The following is a 13,261-nucleotide window of genomic DNA, read 5'->3' on the forward strand; positions in this document are numbered from 1 at the left end:
TCAAGTCAGGGTCGGCGGCACAGTTTAATAAGTGGGTAATGGCGAGGGTCTCAGAACTTACCTTCCCCTTTCTTCCGTGCCTTCTTATATAGCTCTTCGGCCTTAGGGTTTTTTCCCCTTCTTCCCTCTTAGAGTCCTACTAGAATACGTCCAACCATCTGGGAGAATATTCCCCTCATGCAGGCGACGTGACCCCGCGTGATTCTGCGGGCGTGCCTCGGTGATTGAGCGTGCTCGGGTGTGAGTGGTTCCTTGGGCCCTTCGTCTGGTGGGGGACACGTGTCCTAACAGTGACACGTGTCATTACCCCCCACCGAGAGGTTATTTTGGCTATATCATAACCCATGCATTTGAATCCTCAGAACGTACATTCACCTGGACATACATGAGAAAGTTATCCTCGGACTGGTTCTTATTCTACGTTTTCTTTTTGAAAATGTTTAAGCGATTTTGTTTAAAAAAAGTAGGCAGTTTTTGGTTTTAGAAAAGGTAAGCAGTTTGTTATATTAACCGTTGGATATTTAAAGGACACGTGTTGATGGATTAAATAGAATTGGTAGAAAATTGAAGAGGTAGGAATTGGAGATGAGCCAAATCCTGTCCGGACTGTCCAAGAACCAGTCCGAACCGGTCCTTTTTTTCAAAAACATTGATATGGTGAGTTCTGTAGTTTTGACCCCGATCAATCAATTGGCCTGATGTTATATACAACGCTCAATCACTACTCCTGACTGCAACAAGACTGGATGAAGGAATATAGAGAACCAAGATTAGCATGTGCTTGGGTGTTAGAGCCAGAGATCCAGACCACTTCAAGAGACAACCATTGTGCAAGTCCAACTCCAGTTCCATGAGTAATAAAGATCAATTCGGGTCGTTGCATTTGAGCTCACTGGCCAATCTTACCTGGATCAGAGTCAAAAATGCACCCACAGATCCTTAAGTGTGTATGTTATAATCAGGGTTTAATCCCCAAATTTCAGAAGATACATGATAGGCCATAACATGGTCACACTATAATTAGCTGCCTTCAGATGCGTGATACATTCATCAAATTACATACATTGAAGATACAAACATAAGCAACAGAGATCCGAAAAAAATGGAAAAAGAATTTGTAACAGTAATGCTTCTGTCAACTAGATAGCTCTGTTGGGCAATCTGATTGTAGCAACTGGCGCCTCGGAACTGAATTTCATTGGATCAAACCAAACTCAACTCATCTTGTATGTTTCCAGCTTCCCTAACTTGAGCTTCTTTGGAATCAAGCAGCTTCCGCAGAGCTGCTAATTCTTCCCCAGCATCACATATATAGGATGCAGCTTGCCTGCCAGACAGAGTAGCTCCTTCCATACTGTCAATATAGTCCTGTACATATGTAGATATCCTTCAATTTTCATAATTGTTATGACTTAGATGTTCATTACTGAATTTGTCAATAAATTCAAATAACTTGTGTACATGATGGGAATCATACATGAGAAAATTTTTCCCTAGCTCATTTGTTTCCCGTAAAATTTTCATAAAAATAAGGGATTGCTTTATCTGTCTAGATCCATAGCATATGCTAGCGCCTTCTGTGTTTATCTCTCTCCTGTCACAATAGGGGGCAGATATGCCATTTCATAGGAGAGAGAGAGAGAGAGAGACTATGCAGCCTGGCAGTGTTCTTTCTCCAAAAAACAAATAATTGCTATTTAAATTTCATTCTACATTTTTCTGTCATTTGGCATTTTTTTTTATTGTACATTACCAATAAGCACATTTGAAAACTGATGGGTGAAGCCCTCCATGGGTACCGAGAGTACCAATGATCATGACACTACTTTGGGAAAACATCCTGAATTTTGAAATGGATGTTTCCAACAAGTATTTCAAATATCCTCTCCCACACCCTCTCTCCCTTTTAATCCTTATGACAATTTTATATTAATTTTTAACAAATCTTGTAAGATATTTTATGGCAAAACAAAGGCAGCTTAAGCAAGAAAAAAGGGCCAGAACCCGGTGCAAGTACTGCTCTTGCAAGGTCCTGATTGGGTCAGTCATAACTTTCAGCATTTATCTACACAAAGTGGCTGCCCTTGGACTTGAATCTGCGTCTTCAAGTTCGCGGTCCGAGCTTTTACCATTGCATCAAGGGACAGCCAGACAGCCACTAAAAGAAATAAATATGAACGCTATAAAAGAGAATATAATAAGGGCTTGGAGTCATATTTCATCCACATAAAATGTATAAACCTCACAATGTAAAAACACTAGCTGAATGCTATAAAAGAGAATATAATAAGGGTTTGGAGTCGTATTTCATCCACATAAAATGTATAAACCTCACAATGTAAAAACACTAGCTGAACGCTATAAAAGAGAACATAAGGGTTTGGAGTCATATTTCATCCACATAAAATGTATAAACACTAGCTGAAACATTGAAGGACCTCATGCAAGTAAAGTCATACTATCACAAAACAAATTGTCAGAAAAGGCAACATCACCTGTTTCGTATAGGAACCAGCAAGGAAGAAATTTTTCACAGGTGTCTTTTGGTCAGGTCTAAAAGGATCTTTTCCAGGTGCCTCCCGATACAAAGATTGCCCAATTTTGACAACAGAAGACCAAGTAACTTCTAAACCTTGAGAAGATGGAAACAAATCCAATACCTGATAAAAGAGGCCAAAAACTAAATGTTAGACAATTATTCTAGGCTATCCAAGCAATAAAAATGCAAACAAGAGCAGAATATATCATGATAGAGATGGCATGTAAGAATAAGCAGTGGAGTGGTAATGGTGATAAAACAATTGTTTTAGAAGTGAAATGACACACTTTCTTTGATGTATCATATAGTTTAGTTGAACCTATCTGTTAGGCCTGTCAAAACAACAAATGATATTGACATATAAATTTCTGTTTTTCAAAGCCCAAAAGCTTTATCTTCCCAATCTATTTCTTTAATTATTGATGCAACCAAGCTTTGGCCCATATTGTGGCATTAATTTGGCATATATTCATGGATCTGTAAGTCCACAAAAGGATGTCATATTGTTTAGATCAATTTCATGCATCAACCTGCAATGTATATTAATCAACATAAGTAGATGTTGTTTCCTATTTGTCAAAAAAAAAAAAAAAAAATTATAATACTAAAATCTCTGCGGACGTATAAAAAATATCCTGTGGGTCAAAGCAAGGCTAGGAAAAAGCAACACAAAAGAGCACCATTAGAACAATATTATATTCCTGTGCAAGTACACGTCATGGCATGGCATTGTATGTGTAAAAGAAGATGCAGCTTATGCACGAGGTATTTTATTGTGGCCACTAACCTGTTTTTCAACTCTTCTTATAATTTCATCATTGGGCAAGGGCATGTAGGGATCCCCAGGTGTCAGCACACATCTGGAAGTAAGAGGAATAGAAGTTTAGCCAAATGAAAAGGGAGAATTAAAACTTGTGGATGGACTGAGGAAAAGCTGATCGAGGAATTTTTTATTTTCAATTTCCTCCCCCCGCCCTCCAAGGAGGAGGGTTGTTAAGGGATCACATGTCTACAATCTAACAGTGAAACCATTAACAAAAGGTTAAATCACAGATTACAAGTTAACGAGAACATGCTGCAAGTATGTAACAATTTAGAAGCTTCTCTATCATAACTGCTCTCGCAATACTGGGTTAAAAAAAATATAAAATATGATTCCTCAGAATAATGTACAAAGAAGAAATCTTCCTTACTGGAGCAGTGATCCTTGCCCTTCAATGTAATAATCTTCTGGGGAAGTAAGTGCAAGGTCTGCAAAGCAGGAAAAGTCTGCATCTGGGGTGTATAGGAGGTTATCCAACCCTATTGCTTGCCTCAATTGCCTTGCAACAAATCATACGAGCAACGTAAATAATCTTAGTGGAGATCATGAAAGAAGAACACAAAACAGATAGTGCAGTAAGAAATATTATAAACATTCATAACTAGACCCAAAAACAATTAGTACACAAATAATATCCATCCAAACAAAAAATTTAGACAGTCACCTTGACTTTTCTATATCTTGTAACTCTGTAACCCAGCCATTGTATCTCAGTTGCACAGTGACAACAGGCACACCAGCAAGTTTGTATATATTATCAAAAAGTTCCCACTCCCTCCATTGGGATGGAAGTAATCTTTTGATTCCAGGGATATCACAAGCTGCCAAAAGAATGTAAAAATCACATTCATTAAATACTTTGATCATGAAAATCCCCCCCCAAAGGAAAGTAAATAATAATTAATTAAAAGAACGTAAATGATGAAATAAAGTCTAACAATGTACCTGCAACATAGACATCAGCCTTAACTGTTTTCTTGTTTGTAGCCTGACAGACATGAAAGGAAAAGGGAGAAAAGGAAAACTTTATTAACAGTTTCAGGATGTACTTGAAATTATTAAGTAACAGAGATGGCAATTATAACTTTTTATTCATAGATGTCAGCAATAGCACATCAAGGATTCAGAGATGTCGACTGTACATTAGCCTATTTTGTTGGGGAAAAGTCTGGGCACACCACCAGCATACCATAAGCTAGCCCCCATTGTGTCTATCTCTTTCTTCCTTCCACCCTTTGAAATGACTCCGTTGCGCCTCTTATATGATGCCCCGTCCTGCACCCCCATTGGTGCTGCCAACTAGCTTACTACACACGGCGGTGTGCCTGTCCCCCTCCCATGTTGTAGCCCAAGTGCCCAACTCCAGCTATAATGGTAAATGACTATAAGTATTTAGTAGTACAAACTGGCAGTCATCACAGAAAATCCTGCCTTCACACCCCACCCCAATCCCCACCCCCAAATGGAGGACAAAGATCTAATGGCTAGTAACATAATCCTACAATTGGCATAAACTTCAAAGCACTTCAAAGCATTTCAAAAGCAGGATGAACCTTGTAGCTGACAGTGCAGTCACATAATTCCTCTTTTTATTTCATTAGGATTTACTTTACCAATTAAAAATAAAAGAATGACCATAATGTCCAAAGTCCCTGGCTGTTACTAATCCAGAAGACAAGAGAGAATATGAACTTCTGTTATTTTCAATAACATTGCAAAATTTGTCCAGAATACAATAAGAATAAACACCTAAGCTCATTGAAATAATGTAACTGAAACTGAGAAGAGAATTGTCACCCGCCCCCCCAACTACATCATTTTTGTTATAATTGTTGGTTTTATGGGGGCCAGCGTCCACCCTTACAACAGACATACCTACACAGTTGGGTGCGGAGATCTACATTAGTGAGCTTGACAGCTCATAGTTGTCAAGGCGACCCAAGGCGGTGGAGGAATGCCTAAGTGCTTAGGTGACAAGACGCTCGCCTAGGCGACCAAGTGTTAGTTTCTAAGTTTTAAGATATAACTTCAACAGGAATTAAATGAGCAGTAATCTACCTTAGACATGGCAAGACCTGTTATATAAGTGTCTCCATTGGCAGTTTTATTATAAAGTACCTCTCTACATCCCCACCTGAGATGAAACCTGTTGCAATAGTAAAAGAAACTTCAGACGTTATAACGTAATGAGGTGAGGGTGGGGTGAAGCTCTATCGAAGTTAAAAAATAAGAAAGAAATCTATCTTCATGTTCATACCTGCCCCCTTTGTCTATTATATACTGTTTGATTGGGCCACTCAAGTACACATCCGGAGACCCCTTAAGCATGCGCAGGAGAGAAGCCTCTGTCTTAGTAGCAAATAATGAGAATATGGTAAGCATACAACGGGCACTGATATTATCACAGTCAATAAATCCTAGGGCATATGCGACCGGATCCCACATTCTTTGGATACTCATGCGTGTGCCACCTTTGGACATGAACCAATCTGAGAAACTAATCTGCGGGGGCACAAATGAAGGCTTCAGTAACATTAATTCACAAAGAACCATTAGTGTAGTGTAACCAGAAAAAACTTATTAAACTCGACATAAATGCTGGTCAACTTTTCTTTTCTAAAAGAGAGAAAATAATATATAGGCCATGTTTATGTAAGAAAATGAAAAAGCTTCCTCCAGTGAAGTTTTGTAGCATATTTCTTTCTCCAGTGTGGTGTAGCAATATCAAGTGACACCCAAAGTCGTTACCAAGAGATGATAGAGGATCATGCTTACATTGTCCAAGTTCCGTATGTCCCTCATTGCCCCATCTGGATCAACAAGAGCCCGAACAACAGGGCTTAGGGCAAGGGCTAAAGCATTCCTTGCTTTATCATAAGTCTGCAGTTAAATGAAACATTGGAGAAAATTCGTCACATGCATGTACAGTCAAATAGGAAACATATGCCACAGTGGCGTCAATTTATTTCAATATTTCATAAACTGATTCTTCTAGCCGACTCTCATTAGGTTTCTTGTAGTAGCACCTAATGCTTAGATCAGTGGTCAACACCTGAGATCTGTTTAAGGGTAATCTATGGCTAAGGACAGTGGGCTTAAGGTCTTTTAAATCACCTTAATCTGATTTGTTGACAGAAATGCACGAATTCCATGTATTGGTGCTCCAAATGGAAACCGAAAGTCAAGTTCTGCATTGAAAAATCAAGATAAAAATGAGGAAGCAAGAAATTCAAAGTGCATCATCATATTAATTTTAACTAAACTTATTTATCTAAAGAATTAAAAAGCATACCACCAATCTGGCCATCTTTATTTATAAAAGTATGTGTATGATCCTTTACAAGTAGATTTTTGTCTGCACCAACCTATATTTAGCAGAAGTCCAAGAACAACAGTCAGAGACTTTATAACTTAATGCCTACTTTAAAGAAAGCATAGTTCAATTTCAATTGCTGACAGAAACCAGCAGAAAGAACCAACATTTCTCAAATAACTCTTTCATACGTCAGTACTGGAAAACCACGAAGCTACCTAATGTTGAAACTTGGTACGACTTCAAGAATACCCTCTACGGACATAACTCTGGTTATTAAAAATAACAAATTAAAGCTGCAAATATTAATCAAAATTATATGTAAAGGCATTGAAATACTTTATGGCAATAAAAAAAAAAAGGCAATTGCCCTGGAATAGTTCATCTGGAGGTAAAAGATTCAAAAAGTAAGACTGGGAGATAGATACACTTGAGCTTCGCCAGACTGACTGGTCCCAAAAACAAGGAGTCAAATCAAACATCCAACATGTCCCATCAAGGAGATCAGATTGGACAGAGCCAAACTGAAGAATGACCCTAACAGAGCACGAATTTTACATTTATACATTCAAAACACTATCATAAATAGTCCCCACCTCCCAACCCAAAAAAAAAAAAAAAAAAACCTATAAGCATCTTTCCAAAAATAAAAAAGCAACAAGGCCTAAAAATAGCTCACAAGCGGTCCCAATCCTTGGCACAATAAACACATGTCCAACAAAGATAGATTGGGAAAGAGGATGACATCCGACAGATCTTTTAATCAACCATCCATTTGAAATTTGCAAGACTTCCATGAGTGTTACGTATACAATAAGCATACAACAATCCAATTATTTTCAATTGTAATCAGGCCTTCAATCATTTTTTGGATCTTTTGTCATACATATTCCCCTTCTAAGCCCAGTTAGAACTATCAAGGACTTACATTTTTACAGGGTGCACCTGCATCATTAGCATAAGGACAATTTTTCTACAGTGGCATCTTTTTAATCAGAAGCTTACTTTGTATCATGAACTACAAGTGTCTTTTACTTTAATAGTGCCAAGTAAGTATTATGTATTTTTTCACATTTGACACCTTTAGATATAAATGCATGTTCTCATATCCTTTACTATTTCTTAAATCTAAATGATGGGTTGACAACTCCGAATCAAAAGCCATTGTCAACTAACTAAACTATGAAGAATTTACCTTTTTAGTTTAATAGAGTTTGGAGAGGAACAGTGATTACAATAACTTCATATCCTTCGATGTTTCTTAAATCTATTTCTTAATTTCCACAAAACTTCAGTGATCACAATAAGAATGGAAAAGCACAATAAAAAAAAAAATATAGCAAATGACAAGCCTCAAAATAAAATTTAAAAGTTAAAAAAATTTATAGGATAAAGAGATTGGGGACATCCACCTACCATACCTTACAAGCAGTGCAAAATAAGATTGTTTCCTACATGGGCAACTAGTAAGAGAGGAAGATCTTCTAATACAAAAGCTACATGAAAGAGGGGGGAAAGATAGGAAAGAAAAAGCAAATTAAGCACCCCAGTTCATGTTCCGTTGCTCAACTTTTTGTAAAACCTCCAAGTAAGACTGTCATAGTTTTCGAATATAATAATTAGATATTCCGATATTGCTCTTTTTAAATACATGAAATGGAACAGACAGTATGATGTAAAACATGGCATCACTTTCAACAGGTCTAATACAGCACTATAATATCAGGAGAATCTGGTTGCATTTTTCCCCCCCAAAATCAGCTACCACTAAAATAGTGTTTTCATGGAATTCTTAAGAATATTTCTCTTTCTGGTAAAAGGAAAATACTTTTAGACTGAGCATAATATATAATTAAAATGGTATCATACATTCATACTACAATTGATGAGCAAAAAATCTTACCTTTTTCATCAAACGAAAAAGATTATTATAGCAACCAAAGAAAACATGTAGCCCCATCTCAATGTGGTTCCCACGTTTATCCAAAAATGAACCCACTTTACCACCGATGAAAGACCTTGATTCATATATATCAACCTACAGATAAAAACAAAACATCCATCAAAATCAGTTTCATATATTTGAAATATAAAAATCATATACATCAAGAAATATCCAATGGAAATGCCAATGGGAAGAAACCCTGTACTAGCCAACATATGCTTCAAAACAATGAAAAGCTAAGTTGAAAGAGCTGTGAAGAGCTACTGGATCAAACAGGGGAGAGAAGACATATACTCCAAAATCCATGCATAGTTTACTCTTACAACATCACTGCTGAAACTAAACTCTCTGTTAACAAAATAGATATTTTTTATCCCTTCCAGTGTAAGACATCCTTAGAGGTCAAAATATCACAAGAACTGATGCAGGTGGAGATGTATATATTAACATAGTTGAAATGAGTGTCGTTCTAAGCCAAACCTCATGGCCTTGATCCAAAAGCTCCACTGCAGTTGACATGCCCGCAAGCCCAGCTCCAACTATTGCCACTTTCAGCTTTGGCCCCCTATAAAGCTCAGGTTCTGGTGGAAACAAACCTTTTGGAGCTGAAAGACAAACATTGACTTAAGAATCCTCACTATTTAAATAATGCAAGTAAATAAGCTGCTCCAGAAAGTAATGATATCAAATTTGTTTTTCTTACGGAGCTTCAAAATTGTTAGTATAACAATGTCCAACTATTTGATTGCTCAAAGTGCACATGGCCAGATTGGGACCATCCACTCATACCTAAATAAGTTTATTACAATAACCAAACAAATTCTATAGCATTGCCATGAAGTTTTTCATGTATTATAGCTTTCTGGTTTCACAAAAAAACAATTGGAAAGATAAAAAACAAAAGGGAGGTGGGGTGGAAAAATTGCCTTCCAAAAAACATATACATCCTTCAGAACAATATAAAAATCATCAATGGCCAAGTTCCCACCTGTTTGTTAAAATATACTTAGGTTTTGGATGTTGGGAAAGCAAGCTGGCTGCTGTGGATTGGTTCAGTTTCATGTTGAATCAAGTAAGACGATCGGCATTATGCAAATTTGATGCTTTTTTATACTCCATTCTCAACTCTTAAGAAGCATAAAATTTGAAAACCAATAACTTTTGTGGAGTTTCAACCATGAAATGCCAGCTTTGACAACAAATATCACCTAGCCTAAAACAACGGAATTTGGATTTTCCTAGACCCAAACAGAGCCTAATTAACTGAAATTTTTTATAATCTGCTCATCCTCTCTACTTGCTTTGAGAAACGAGAATTGCAACACTGATCAACTTCGTCACCTACTCCTTCAATTCCTCAATTTCCTTCCTTAAAAGCACTCTCTTTTAAGTCAACTCGAATTCACCCAAAATTGAAAATCCCCAGTCACATGACATCCAACCAAAGTTCCTTTGCAAACCCCAACCTTAATTTGACACTGAAACAATAATCAACTGACACATACAAACAGAAATTCACTTTCAAGCAGTAGAGAGAAGAAGTACCATTAACGCCCATGTCTGAAACATTTGTATCCAACGACGACCGAACTTCCAATCTCTCAGTCTTCAGTTGAACTTTACCGCGATGAAGAATCAGAGATGGACGCACTGTTAAGCCCATAGCTTCGTAACGGAAGTTGGTGAAAGTAGCAGGGAAACAAGTTGAAGAAGCCATGGTCACCGAATCAGCAAAAAGATGAGAAAGAGAAATACAAATAAAACTGAAACTCTCTCTCTCTCTCTCTAAACTCGTCCAGAGAGAGAGTATCTTCTCATCTTCTGCTAAACGATGATTAAACTTTAGTTCTTCAACATTTGGTTGTGGTTCATCGTCGTCTATGATCTTTCCTCTCAGCTGTTCTTACTTTGTTTTGGAAAAAAATTGAAGAAATCTGGAATGAGCGAACGTTTTGAATCGATACGTATTTTCCCATTTTAGATCACTTTAGGCTGTAACGGACAGTGCGCCTTATCTTTGCCTAATTATGAATAAACTTGGAAAAGGAAGCACCACGACCGCACCGCACCGCACCACCGCCCCCTAATATTATTATTATTATTATTATTATTAGTTTTTTTATGAATTCAGTATTCCTATTGATGTTGGGAGAATTGGGAAAGTATTTCCTCCGAAAAAGTGCGTCTCGGAAGACAACGCACGAGAAAGCATCAAACAGAAGAGTCGTTTTTTATTTCTAGAGTAGGTCAGTCATTTCCCCTCTTTGTACTTTGATAATGTTCCTTAAAACGCAAAAAATGCATTTTTCTGTTTTTAAAAATGGAGAAATTGGATAAAAAGAGTTTGATAATCTTGTTTCGTTTCATCCAGTTTTAGAAATATAGATAGGGATTTATAAAAATTTATGTTACAATAAAATAAACGAATGTGATGAATTTCTATAAACAAATGAAGACAACAAATTGTGGATTTGTGCCTAATAAAAAAACCCAAAAGTGAAAAGCGTGACTCTTCTCAAACTCAAAAGTGGACTCCACAACCCTGCAACTAGATGAACAGCAGATACAATGGTGACATTATGCCTTGCAACTCAATGAACATAAGAGATTTCAAGCAATCATTTTTCTGCAACTGGATATCGAACTCCATGGCCTTCTTCAAGCCCTTGCAGCCAAGGTTCTTGCATTTCTTCACTGGTAACTACAACAGATCTCAACAGAGACAACGGCAACTATAAGGAATACAATAAACCCTAGAATGTAGGGGAAAGGGGACTCTCAGAAGGCAGTGGAATGAGAAACTAGAAGAGAGGGAAGGATTTGGGAGAGGGATTGGAAGATGTAAGAGGAATAGGAGGCGACAAGGAAGGTGCAAGAGAAAAGGACCAAGATGAGAATGAGAATGAGAATGTCTAGGTTCACTGAGGGTGAGTGCTTGCGGAGAAGAGTATTGAAGGTGGAGTTGTTGGGGTTTGTGGAGGAAGAATGTTTCTTGATAGGCTTATGAGAAGGTGAGGATGATGATGAAGAAGAATAAGAGGTGGGCATGCGGTGACTAAAGAAAGAGGTTGGAGCATGTTATCAAACAACAATGTATGCACAAATTGATCAAAGAAACAGGTTCATCAAACACCCAAAAATCCAATAAACGTGAAAATTTGTTTCATCTATTTCTGGACATAGAAACGGTAAGAACATTGTCAAATGGTGCCGTAGTGTCACACTCTCCATAGAAAACTATTTTTCCTTATTATCGTTTTAGGGGAGAAAACCATGTCAGTGTTGGCATTATGAAACATCAGATCAGCGGGCCAATGGAAAGACGCATAAGAGCATATTCAACACAAGTGAAATGGGGTTGGGGTTGGGGTTGGGGTTGGGGTTGGTGGGGGGGGAAGAAGAGCGGTATTTTGCACCCTGCATCTCCTGCGCTGAGGTTGGAGGGTTCTTTTTTCTTATCATTTTATAAATGGTGCAACTGGTTGTCACTAAAGTGGTGAACTATGTTGCTGATAGAAAAGGATTTAAAAAAAATAAAAAAACTATATAATGCAGTGGTTCATAGTTAGCACTCCATGTGGGCTATATCTCTCCTCCCCATATAAGCCAGTATGGATGTCTTTTCACAGGAGATGTGACAGATACTTTGCTAGCCTTTTGGACAAGGTTCTTTTTTACTATTATATGTGAAATGATATAGTTTACTTTCATTGTAGGAAAAAAAATAAAAAATTTGTATGATATAAAAAGACAAAAAAGTAAGATTACAACAATATTTTTTCTTATTATTCAAAATGCTCGGATTGATGCATAGATTTAGTACATATTAACAACTCCAATATCGAAAACAACTGATACTAATGCGATACCAATATGAGTCAATCAATTTTAGTTTGAATTGATTATAAATTAAAAAAAAAAAATCAACTTTTTGCTCCTACCAACAATATCGTATCAATCACGGTGTCTATTGATATGAATCGAACAATAAGAACATTCTAATATTGAAATCTAAGATCCTTCTTGGTTTTCATGTGAAATTACAAGACTTACCTTGTTTGGAACAAAAATATGCTATATTAGAAAAAAAAAAAGTTCCTTGATTATGATAAGATTTTAACAAAGTGATGAATTAAAAAGTTATAATCTTTTTTTTTTTTTTGGCAGTTCTAAGATTATATAATTTTTTTCCAACTAATAAGGTAAATCATGGAATAGAATTATTCTCCATAGAGCTAAGGACCATACTTCCAGAGAGTGACTTAGGGAATCTAAATCATGTCATTTCATAGATATTACATTGAATGATACATTAAATAATGGGAAATTTACTATCACTCTCCTATATTTGGCATATATTTACTAAAACTCTCATATTTCTTACATTTTTTTATAATACTCCCCTGCTTTTGGACATTTACATCTATTTCTCCCCTTATTTTTTTTAAATACTCAGATTATCCCTTATTTTTACTTGCAACCTATTGAATTTTTTCCAAATTGGTTGGGAATGAAAGTCAATACTTTAAATAGGTCCCGTTCCTCCATTAGAGTGGGAAGTTCTCATGAATTTTAATATTTTTTCACTGTTGAAAGATTAAGTGATATGTATCAATTTTGGTTGAGAACGATACATATCCA

General features: G+C 36.7%; 1 protein-coding gene across 1 annotated transcript; it reads right to left on the reverse strand.

Moving 5' to 3' along the window:
• Window positions 1-936: 936 nt before the first annotated feature.
• Window positions 937-10,651, reverse strand: LOC122091296 (zeta-carotene desaturase, chloroplastic/chromoplastic). The gene is made up of 14 exons (XM_042661162.1): window positions 10,166-10,651; window positions 9,101-9,225; window positions 8,579-8,713; window positions 6,655-6,727; window positions 6,477-6,550; window positions 6,138-6,242; window positions 5,620-5,864; window positions 5,421-5,508; window positions 4,308-4,350; window positions 4,027-4,183; window positions 3,733-3,861; window positions 3,327-3,399; window positions 2,496-2,660; window positions 937-1,368 (listed from the first exon to the last, which is right to left on the reverse strand). The coding sequence occupies exons 1-14, from the start codon at window positions 10,335-10,337 to the stop codon at window positions 1,204-1,206; spliced, it is 1,749 nt and encodes a 582-aa protein (XP_042517096.1). The 5' UTR covers window positions 10,338-10,651; the 3' UTR covers window positions 937-1,203.
• Between the last annotated feature and the right edge of the window lie 2,610 nt (window positions 10,652-13,261).

The sequence above is a fragment of the Macadamia integrifolia genome, chromosome 10 (assembly GCF_013358625.1).
Source record: "Macadamia integrifolia cultivar HAES 741 chromosome 10, SCU_Mint_v3, whole genome shotgun sequence".
NCBI lineage: Eukaryota > Viridiplantae > Streptophyta > Magnoliopsida > Proteales > Proteaceae > Macadamia > Macadamia integrifolia.